Raw genomic sequence first — 12,092 nt, forward strand, 5'->3', positions numbered from 1 at the left:
TGGCCAGAGCTATGGAATAGCATCTCCTAAGAGACTAAACACATTTAGACTCTTCAGCCTTAAACTACTGTGAGGGAGGATAGATGTGACAGACAGCTGTGAAATCATTAATGGTGTCGAGAAGATTAATAAAGAACAATTGTTCGCTGTTTATCACAGGACCAAAAGAAATCAGGTGCCATTCCAATCATAACGTGGCAGATGTAGGAAAACCCATGAGAAACACTGCGTATTTGCTCAATTCCTTATATTCCTCCCCCAAGTAATTATTAGTAGCTCAGATGAGGGTGCTGGGCTAAACGCAGTTTTGGCGCAACCAAGTATGATCATCTTTATGTTTTTTATTATTATTATGCTATATAATCAAATTACATGCAACTTTCTTCCAAGTCTCCTAAAAACGTTATCAGAGCCACACCCAACACCCACATGACCCCAGAAGAAGAGGGATGTGCAGGATGCATTGCAATTGGAGATACCTACTGAGAGCAGGTAACTGACACACAGTGGCAGGGACACCCCTTGATGTGCTGCAACTACCCTGAAAGCAAGAGGATCCATACGAGATCCAGGACCTGTAGTGCCAAATGAGCTATGGGAGCAGAGATTTGCTAGTAATAATTTTAGCCTTAGACTTCTTGTCTAGCTGCAGTTTCCTCTTGCCTCTTTACTCCACCAGTCCCAGCATCCCTCTTGAGCCAGTTTCCATCTTCAACCACTGAACATTGCAAAACATCTTTTAAACAAGCAAAGACATAACTGCCCAATCAGAGCCAAAAGGACTGTGTCAACTACATTTTCTGATAAAGCAGAGGCAGGTTTAGGGAGTTATTTATCTCTACGCTAGATCCTGTAATATTTCTGTGTGAAGGTATTTACAAACCTGACATCCACAGTTTTATTGCATTCATGGTCAAACACCTCAAAAGCTTCCATAATTTTTTTCTCTATTTCAGCTACTGCGTCATCTGCAAAAAGAAACATAAGAAAAGAAAAAGAAAGATTCAATGAGGTGTTGCAACTGATTTATTTCCAATTTGAGAATGGCAACAGCAGAACCACCAAAACTGATAAGGGGCAGAGAGGAAAGGCACTTTGAAAAAGCAGATGTTATTCTGAAAAAAACAAAAAAAAACCAAAAAAACCAAACCACTCTAAATGCAGAATCTGTCATTTATATTAGCAATATGGCCTTGCTATGGCTCTGCAGCTACATCAAGTCTGGTGTTAATGGTGCATCTGAGCTGCATGATCACCTAGCTGTCCAAGTGTGGACCCTGCTCAGAGTGTGCCACAGCTCCTTCTGGACCATAAGCCCTTCCTGGATGCCACAGGGCCAGTGGAAGGAGCAACGTGAACCTGGGCCCAGGCTTAGCCTGAGATGGGGCTGAGTCACTTCATCCAGGTTCCTGCATCCAAGGAAAACCTAGAATGCTCTCATGTCCACTAAGTTAGCCATAATGTATGAAAAGCTGAGAACCAGCAATAAAGCAATGGGTAAGGTACATGCACAGTGATTATGTCTCATGGTAAATAATTTATTGTAACAGTTTGGAAAGGAAGACAATCTCAGGGAAGAAGCAATTTGCTGCATTTCCTTTTTAAATCTCAATCTCAAAGAACGGGGAAAGAAGAACCACAAATTATCACAGTTTTAACTCATTTAAAGACAGAAATACCATTCTTGGGGTAAGGGAAGTAACAGGAAATAAATTCTGATGAGAAAAATGTAGAGAGAGGAAGGGGTCCATCTCAAAAAAATAAAGCTCCCTGGCAAGGAAAACAGGGTAAATAAAGAGTGAACTGGTTAGCCCATTGAGTAATGTCGTGGTTTGACTTCAAAAGTCAGAATATAGGAAGCAAAGACATACAGAGTCGACCTTCTGGTTCCTGTGGCTAAATACTGTCCCAAACTCCAGCTGGCAAACCAGTACTCAGGATGCAGCATTTTATGAGCTAGCCCCACAGCCTCCAGAGACACCACAGGGGAAATTTGCATGACAGGCAAGACATGGCTATCTCTTCTGTATTCTCAACATAATGATAAACATAATTCTTCTCTATCAGAACAGATTTATTTTCTTCTTTAAGCTCACCTGGTGTTAAAAGTGTTTTTGATCAGCTCTAACCAGCACTAAACCCCTGCACATTGTTTCCACTGACATAATAAATCCATACCTAGTTTCCTACAATCCCAATATTTTAAGAATCCCTGAGACTGTAGTCTACAACCATTTTTGTCATTTGCTCTCATGACAGAAATGTCTGTTTTCTGGCAAAGGGTCTCAGAGCTGAACCTAGCTAAAAGACATATTGGCTTTGTGATGTCCCTGTTTTTATCTTGACCCATGAGCTTTTTCATCATATTTTCTCCCCTTGCGCTGCTGAGGAAGGCAGAGAGTGTCTGGGTGGGTGCCTGGCAGCTGCCCAAGGTCATCCCAGCACATGCTATAAGCACTTCAATATAGTAGTGGATTGACCCAAGTATAATGAAGCTATTTTTTCATATAGAAGAGAGGTCCAGCCCCTCATAAAGGTACTGTAGGGGTACCTCATAAAGGTAAAGCCTGCTGCTTTCTGTCTGTGTTTGGTACTGAACTCCCCCAGATGATACGTAAAGAGAAGGGAGGTAGGAATATAGCTTATCTTCTTCTGACTATTCCCCTGATGAAAGCATGGCCAGGTACATGGATGGATTGGAGCCTGGAATTCACTAAGGAAGAAGAGCCCTGTTCAGTCCCCAGACACAGGACAAGCTGTGATTTCTCATAGCTGACAATAATCCCTGTCTTTTATGTGCTTAAACAGTACAAACAACATTTAATTCCTTTCCAAAAAGCATAGTTAAATCTAAGTGGACCTGATTCCTTGTAGAAGGGGCACTAAGGACTTACTCTCACATTGCTAAATTTGATGGGAGTTTTTCAATGAGTTCAAAAAGTCCTGGATCCAGTCTCCAGTGTAAACTGTTGGAGTTTAGTTCTTGAGATCAGGCACTTCAACTGTACACTACATCTCGGAATAGAGAAATGCTGAAGGAGTATTTATAGCTGTACACTCTTGGCTTGATGAGGGACCCTTCTGTAGAAATAAAAACTAACCAGGGGAAGGCAGGGAGACCTTTCTGGTACTGGAACTATATAGCCATCCAGCTATCTTAAGTTTTGCCTTCCATGAAAATAGCATACATTAATCTCACCTGTTTCAAGAGGCCTGGCAAAGAAAGATCCTGAAATGAAACGAACTTGAGGATTTAATCTAGGTACTAGATAATCTATATTCCTTCCAAGAACCGAGAGGAAGTTGTGATTAAGAGCCATGGAATACCCATGGAAGAAAATATAATACACTGCAGTCCTCTCAAAGACTCTGTGTGAGATGAGTGAACATCTAATAAGCTACAACCAAAATCTCTTGTCACTTCTCTAGGAATGAAAGCCAAAGATGTTCAACATAGCAGAGGGTGGCAAAGCCAGTGTCATGGTTTAACCCCAGCTGGCAACTAAGCACCACACAGTCACTCACTCACTGCCCCCCCAGGATAGGGGAGAGAATCTCAACTTTGGGTTGAGATAAAGACAGCCTAGTAAGTTCAGCAAAAGCCACGCATGCAAGCAAAGCAAAACAAGGAATTCATTCACTGCTTCCCATCAGCAGGCAGGTGTTCAGCCATCTCCAGGAAAGCAGGGATCCATCCTGCGTAACAGTTACTTGGGAAGACAAGTGCCATAACATCCCTCCTTCCTTCCTCTTCCCTCAGTTTTATATACTGAGCATGATGTCATACAGTATGAAATATCCCTTTGGTGAGTTGGGGTGAGCTTTCCCAGGTGTATCCCCTACCAATCTTTTGTGCACTCCCAGCCTACTTGCTGGCAGGGCAGCGTGAGGAGCAGAAAAGGTCTTGATTGCCTGGCAACAACCAAAACCATCAGTGTTTTACCAATGTCATACAGTATGAAATATCCCTTTGGTGAGTTGGGGTGAGCTTTCCCAGGTGTATCCCCTACCAATCTTTTGTGCACTCCCAGCCTACTTGCTGGCAGGGCAGCGTGAGGAGCAGAAAAGGTCTTGATTGCCTGGCAACAACCAAAACCATCAGTGTTTTACCAACGCTATTCTCATCTCAAATCCAAAAACCAGCACTACACCAGCTGCCAGTAAGACAGTCAACTGTATTCCAGCCAAAACCATGACAGCTAGTTATCTGAAGATTTCTATGATTCATTCCCTTTCTCTTTGGAAGGGAAAAAAAGACAGATTCCAGCTCTAAACTAAGTTATGGATAAGGGTTTAAAATTATGCCTTCAAGAAGGACATCAAGAGATCAGACATGCAGTTAAAACAGCAGATGTGATGCTCTAATGTACTGAAATCTTTCTGTACAAAGAGACTCTGCTCCATGGGTAGATCAATGAAAGTTTCATGTTGCCCTGTGGAGCAATTTTTTAGAAGTTTTTAGGACAGAAATACCTACTAAATAAAAGATTTCACTCATTCTACTAACTAGAAAACCAATACATAATATCAAAGATAAATGTAACCAATTACTTCTAATGACTTAAATAAATAAATATTGAAACATGCCATAGCAAAAAAGATTCCAATACCTACAATTACTTATCTCAAGTGCCTCCTGTAGGGATGATAAACTATTTCCATTTTTATCCTGCTAAAATACTTCAGATGATACTCATCGTTTTTTTCTCGTTTTCTTGTTCTCATTTATTTTCCTACCACATAAGCAATAAGACAATAAAATGTCTTAAAATCTGCTCCTCAGATGCCTTAACCGAAAAGCGTATTCACTATCAAGTTTCCTTTAGTGTACTATCCTTTGCTATTTTCCCAGTTTGTTTAGCATGAACTAGATAAAGCTCTAGACACTGCCAGTTAAGTAAGACTGGCAGGGAGCTGGGAGTCCCAAATTAATTCTGCTGGTTCTTTCAGACTGAATTGTTCTTCTTCAGATTGTCCAGACTGCTCTCCGGCACTCTGAGGCTCATTTGAAGCCAGCCTTTAAGCAGCACACCCGCTTCAGTTGTGACATTTTTTCTTCAAAGACCACAGCTTCAGTCTTTTTAGGGAACAGAGGCAATTAAACAGATGTGGCTCTGCCAGACTGTTAAGTAATGAGCATTTTAAAAAGTGATTTCTAGTTGATACAATTTGCTAGATTCTACCATTCATTTAACTCCATGAGCTTGCTTTCTTTTCTTCCTTGGGGCCAGTTGCTCTGATGGTTCAAAAAGCCAACCCTTCCTTTCATTGAAAAAAAAAACTATGTGCAGAAAAATAGAGGTATCAAAAGAACAGGTAGGCCAACATTAAGCAAGCACCTAAAGTGCTGGGGAACAGCATCTGTCTGCTGCTCACAGGAAAAGCTTTAAATGAGTTCCACTGCAGCCTGATGAACCTATTTACACAAGGCAATACTCAGAAGCTCTTTTCATTCTCTTTACAGAGTAAAATTAAGGGCTGATTTGTAGAAGCACCAATGGACTTTACTTTATTACTTAGTGTTGCTGCTCAACACACCTGAAACATTAATCTTTATAAACATTAACCTACACATATTTTAATAAATACAGTAAATTTTATATTTGAACTCCTATATGCATGTGGACACCTCATTAATTACTCCATCCTCTCTTCATGGTACAATGTTATGGTTACAAGCAGGTGTGAGGAAACCCCTGGGGACTCTGGTGACAGGAACCCTTTCTCACACGAGGCTGTCTCATGGAACTAGTCAGTCTGAAAGGACAAGGGACACAACTGGGTTACCCCAATTCAGTGACAGACAGTTTTAGAGTCATCTACATGTTGTTGTTCTGCTTTTATTTAAAAGTGTTGTTATCAACAGCTCCTTTGTAGATCTCTTCATCCAATAACTGGGGTTTATCAGCAGGAAGTACAGAATTGTACCAGTGGCTACATACTCCAGCATCATTTCTCTTCCCTGCTAGCCATTATTTCAACCAAAAAAATAGGCAGCAACCTTGGTCCTGTCAGTTGAAAAACCAGGAATGTGATGCAAAGACTGCCATGAAGAAAAAGGAGTATTTTTAAGAAGGCAATGGACATGAGAGGGGACATGACTGTGCTGGCAGCTGCGTGAGAAAATGGGAGTCTTAAAGGCCCCTGCAATGTCCACTCAAATTCAGTGAAGCTCTCCTTCTGCTCACAGATCCAAGGTACAGTATTTAACCACCCTCCCCACACTGCTCCAACACTCTTCCATAAATCCCCTATGGTCATCCTTCACAAATCCCAGCTCTTCCCATTATGTCCCAAATCACAAGTAACAGGCTCTGTCTTACCATACAATGCCAATCAGAGAGGTGAGAAGGTTGTTGAGCTATGAGGAACATCTGAGCCAGCTGGAGGCAGAAAAGGTACAAAAAAGTAAGTGTGAAGCCCCTGCTTAAAAACAGATCCTACTGCACGATCAAAAAACCATATTTGGCCAACAAGCAGAAATAGCTAAACAGATCTTAATGCTTACAGCCTTAATATGGAGTTAAAATCCTAGAAATGTGTCAAGATGCAGGAACACTTCCCCAGTAAGAAGGGAGATTTCCTGAAGAATGCCATGTTCCCTTTAAGGGCAATTCCCAATTTATTATCTAGATGTACAAGGCAAAAGGATGAAAGAGATGAACTAAAAAGCAAAAGAGATTTCTCTTTGATGTTTCACTGTTTCATCTAACCTCTTCCAAAATCCTTTGCAAACCACTAATGGAAATAAGGGCATAAGAACTGGGGTGTGTGTGTGTGTGTGAACCAACCCAAATCTGACTGTAGTTATAATGAGAAGTGTAAAATGTGTATTTGGTTAAATATGAAGCAAAAAGCCCAAGAGAATTCATAATGGCAACTCTGAGGTATTGATTAGGTCTTATGAGATCTAATCAGTCTTTTAAGCAAGTGTTAACTGCACCACCTCCTAGGTGAAGATATTTAAAAGCAGTCACAATACTCAGCATCACCAGCACAGATGAACTCTCAAATACTCTCAAATAAGCTTGTCAGTTTTATTACGACATTGTGTTTCCAAAGCAAAAAGCAAAAGCCAGTGTGGGGTCATAAAATGAATTCATGGTGATGATATTACTGCAAGGTGTTCCCATACTACTGCTTCTCTTTCCTAACTCCAAAGCAAAGTATACAACGCCCTAAATTATTCTAACACAATTGTTTGTGTTGCCTTCATGTTAAGTGTGGGGAGCTTGAATGACTTAAAAATAATTCAGAAACCTTGCCCCACTGCAAAGAAGAGAACTTATAAGCATTGAACTAATACTATTTTAAGGACATTATTGAGGAAAAGGAACACAGGGAGAAAACAATCTTGAGGCCATTTGAATCTGACTTATTGGCAAGACCTTTCTGTTCTGTAGAAGAAAAGGCATACATTAGTTTTTTTCTAATGACCTTCTTAATTCCAGAGGAAGGTTAATGTACAGCTAGCCTAATATGCTGAAACAGTAATGGTATGCCATACTCTAAAAATATTGAGGCAAGAGAAATATTTTTTTTCTCTACTCTGTACCTCCTATAGCATGTATGATATTAATATATTAGATACCAGAAAAGAAAGGATCAACACAATTAAGCTGTAAGCTTGCACAATATGCAATGTTTTCTCTTTGCGTCTTGTGATGCACAACGAAATAATTTAAGATACCTGCTCAATGAAGAGTCTCCATTCTGGAAAGAGAAATCAAGCAGACTTTGAAGAAAAACAAGAAGTTTATAAAGCAGCTTGATTTCTCCAGAGAAGGAATAAACCCATTCCTGAACTGCAATCTGAACAAAACAGGTTGACACAAAGTGTTGATGGCACCAATGGGAAATGTGTCACCTGAGTTTAGCCATTCAGATTGCATTAAAAGATAAAGGATGCAGCTTCATGAAATTCGGTACATGCTAGTTCTCAAGAAATGAACAGACTGAGCTCATCACTGACAGTGATACCTACTCCAATTTTGGGATCCAACCTATAGCCTACAAACTCAGGAAAAGGATAACGCTTTCTCCCTTGGATGAGAAGCATCCTCAGTAAGTTCGCAGACGACACCAAGCTGGGTGGCAGTGTTGATCTGCTGGAGGGTAGAGAGGCTCTGCAGAGAGATCTCGACAGGCTGGATCGATGGGCCGAGACCAACGGGATGAGGTTTAACAAGGCCAAGTGCCAGGTCCTGCACTTCGATCACAACAACCCCAGGCAGCGCTACAGGCTGGGGGCAGAGTGGCTGGAGAGCTGCCTGGCAGAAAAGGACCTGGGGGTGTTGGTCGACTGTCGGCTGAACATGAGCCAGCAGTGTGCCCAGGTGGCCAAGAAGGCCAACAGCATCCTGGCCTGTATCAAGAACAGTGCGGCGAGTAGAGCCCGAGAGGTGATCGTCCCCCTGTACTCGGCACTGGTGAGGCCCCACCTCGAGTACTGTGTCCAGTTTTGGGCCCCCTACCACAAGAGGGACATTGAGGTGCTGGAGCGGGTCCAGAGAAGGGCAACGAAGCTGGTGAGGGGTCTGGAGCACAAGTCTTACGAGGAGAGGCTGAGGGAACTGGGGTTGTTCAGTCTGGGGAAGAGGAGACTGAGGGGAGACCTTATTGCTCTGTACAAGTACCTGAAAGGAGGCTGTAGAGAGACGGGGGTCGGTCTCTTCTCCCAAGTTACAGATGATAGGACAAGGGGTAATGGCTTCAAGTTGCGCCAGGGGAAGTTCAGGTTGGATATTAGGAAACATTTCTTTACTGAAAGGGTTATCCAGCATTGGAATGGGCTGCCCAGGGAGGTGGTGGAGTCACCATCCCTGGAGGTATTTAAGAAACGTGTAGACATGGTTCTTCAGGGCATGCTCTAGTGCCCAAGATTACTGGTTTGTGGTGGGGTACTGTGTGGGTGGGTGATGGTTTTTGGTTTGGTGGTTGTTGTTGTGTGTTTAGGTGGTGGGTGGTGGTTTGTGGTTTTTGTGGATTTTTTTTATTTTTTTTATTTTTTTTGGTGGTTGGACTCGATGATCTCTGAGGTCCCTTCCAACCACTACGATTCTGTGTGATTCTGTGTATGTTAGCACTGATGATACTTAGGCAATCTGAATTTTAGTCTGTTTCCCGTACAAGAAGAGAAAAGCTTAACTGGTTTCTGAAAAGGTCATTTACAAGCATTCTCAAAGAAGCAAAAATGAAGTCTCAAGAACAGCAAAAGCTTTTTCTTTCATGGTTTTCAGCATTCTTGAGAACTAGCTATATCATTGCTCCCTATTGTTTATGTTTGTCACAGCATACACCATGTGGTATCTAGATAAACAAGCAAACCCCATCATCAGTGTGAATAAACAAAACCAAAACTCATTGTCGTGTATGTGAGCAACCCTGAACTAGAAGCATAACCTCACCCTATTGTCATACCTCTTTTCCTCATGGTGGTGCATGTGACAGCTGAAAAATTACCTGGTTGTTTCCATCACGGTAACTGCCTTATGGAAAACTAACAAAGTAAAAATAAAGGGACTATATTTAAAAATAGATAAACAGAATGGAGCTCAGCACAGAACAATCAGAACAATATTTTCACAGCCCCACGACACATGGTGTGAATAACCATGAGAACAAAACCACCAGCAGCAAATAGTTTTAGAAAAATCAGGTAATTAATTTGATGTCTGATAATAAAATACATGCAGTCAGCATGATGAAGGCTGTGGCAAAGTTAACTGCAAAAGCTACTTCAAATTCTGACACAAAAATATTAAACACATTTTTTTCTTTTTGTCTTCTTTACATAAGACAATTGTAACATAGGCAAAATATATAATAAAGTGATGTAAAAAATTAAGCACTATCATGACTCCAGCTTTGGCTATGATGTTGAGATTATTTTATAGAATAGACCCACCACAATGGAAATATTTTGGTTATTTCCGTTAGAAGTTGACAAATTCATTACAGATTTTAAAATAATGATGTAACAACTATGCATTTCAGCCTCAAAGTTGAAAAATACAACAATATACCAATATGCAAAATATATCCAGTTTGTGATAGTCAGCTGATGGCAACTAATGGTGCTACAAGTTGCCAGTAACTTTACCTGATGAAACAAGATATCCTGGATACTAACCTAAGTTTTGATTGTTCAGTAGGTGGTATTTAAAATGCCATGGCATTCTAATCTACCATAGATTCATATGTTTTAATTTATATGGGAACCAAAACTAAGAAAACTAATGGGACTATTAACAAACTAATTCAACTGTTGAGAAACTAAGTATAGAAACTGCTGCTGTCTTATCAGGAAGTCAAGCTTCTAGTTGCTCATAAAATTCTTAATCTAACTGACACTATAACATAGAACAAAACAAGGCCATGGTGGATGCCACATCACACTGGAAAAGAAGCCATAAATAGTCAATGCCTTTCATCACCTACTATATCCAAAGATGTTTAAATCCGTCGTTCATACTGCCTCTAAAACACAGTTCATATTAAAATGTCATTGGTTTGAAAGGGACCATTCACAAAGTTCTTGTCCCAGTTATCTCTCCCCAGAGATGTTGGAGTCATGGTCAATCTTGTCTACTGCCCTCCCTTCTGGACCAAATAAGGTTCTTCATCAATGGAAAAAATATTTCTTTGCCTCGTGGTACGCATCCCTGTAGGTCATCAAACCCATTTTAATGCTGTCACTTCTGGTTGCTCTTGCAAGATGTCGTTATTTTGCCTGGTCTGTGCTGGGCAAACAGCTCCCATATCAGTCCACAGAGGTCATCCTATATCCTCAGTACTTGATAACTCATACCTATCTGCCCTGATTCATAATGATACAACAGCCTGAACAGCTGCTGCATTAAACCCGACTCCCACATCCTTACCAGAATCCTGTTTGTTTGCTCTGTCCAGAGCTTGCACTGTATTTCTTAAAGCCAGGGGATGCAGATGGCAAAGTATGTCAGCATGAAGCCCCAGTGGAACTACAACTACTGCCTGGGCTTGCTGCAGATAATGCATTTGCCTACGGGAATGAAGAAGGGCAAATTACAAGCCATCGCCTTGCTAGCTCTAAAAATTCCTTGACAGATGCTTGTTGTAACACAAAATTGTCCATATGTTGGAGGGGACCGATAAATCACTATTTTCTGCATCACTTCCCATACTATGACCCTGACAGCCTCCCTGTACCCAGGCTTCCGGAACAGAGACATCAGTTTCTCTGGTTCCACTCAATTCTTTCTGGAGGTCGCCTGAATGGGGGATTGCAATTTGTTTGTCAAAGAAATAAAAGGTATGAAAACTTACTGTAGACAAAACCCAAACAAAACTTACTCTAAACTTACTGAATTTACTAAACTTACTATTTATAAGCAGAACTTGCAAGTGAAGGGAAGAGGGGCAGGGAACATTAAATGTTAGGAGTGGCTGAGAGGGACTGGGTCCCAGCAGGAATCCTGCTAATGTAATACACTGCTTCTTACAGTCTGTAAAACTCCACTGAGAGCTCTTCAGGGCTGGACATGGGGTGGGTTGGCTGGTGGGGAAAGCATATGGAAGATAAGTGTAAGTTTAGTGCCATTGAACAAAAAGCAGCAGCAGATGGTGAGGATGCGGTAAGGGATACTACTACCTAGCTGAGCTCCTTGCACGTGGGCAGAGGTGGCTGACACTACCCACCAACTCTGCCCGCTTTGCTCTGGAGCACTGTTACCTCCTTCCCTTTGCTCGGCTGAACATCCTTCCCCAGCTTTGTGCTTGTGTCATCATAATCTTCGCATCTCTTCAGGTGTCACATCTGACTGCGTCCTTGGCAGTCTAGGCCCAGCTCCAGGAGATAAGATTTATTTTTCAGGAAAAGAGAGTGATTAGTCTCTCCCCTGCCCTACAGTCAAGAAAATCCTTCCTCCTTGCTGTTCCTGAGCAGCTTGTTGGTGAGGGCAAGCTAAGTGTACACAATCCTGGGACATATGGGGGAAGGATGCTACAACCATATGGTTTCCTAGGGAAAACTCCATTCCCTTGTAGGGAGTTAGTCTGAGCAATGCGACACAGGTACTTATCAATCCATGTCAGTCACAGCACTTCATGCA

At 41.5% G+C, this 12,092-nt stretch overlaps 1 protein-coding gene across 1 annotated transcript in view; it reads right to left on the reverse strand.

Annotated features, from left to right (window-relative positions):
- EFCAB2 (EF-hand calcium binding domain 2) overlaps positions 1-12,092 on the reverse strand; it is a 32,735-nt gene that overhangs the window by 12,101 nt on the left and 8,542 nt on the right. The window contains exon 2 of the mRNA XM_014950590.1: positions 884-968. Within this exon, the coding sequence (XP_014806076.1) occupies positions 884-968 (85 nt within the window). The remainder of the gene's footprint in view (positions 1-883; positions 969-12,092) is intronic.

This window comes from Calidris pugnax, unplaced genomic scaffold (assembly GCF_001431845.1).
Source record: "Calidris pugnax isolate Ruff unplaced genomic scaffold, ASM143184v1 scaffold24, whole genome shotgun sequence".
In the NCBI taxonomy this organism is placed as follows: Eukaryota; Metazoa; Chordata; class Aves; order Charadriiformes; family Scolopacidae; genus Calidris; species Calidris pugnax.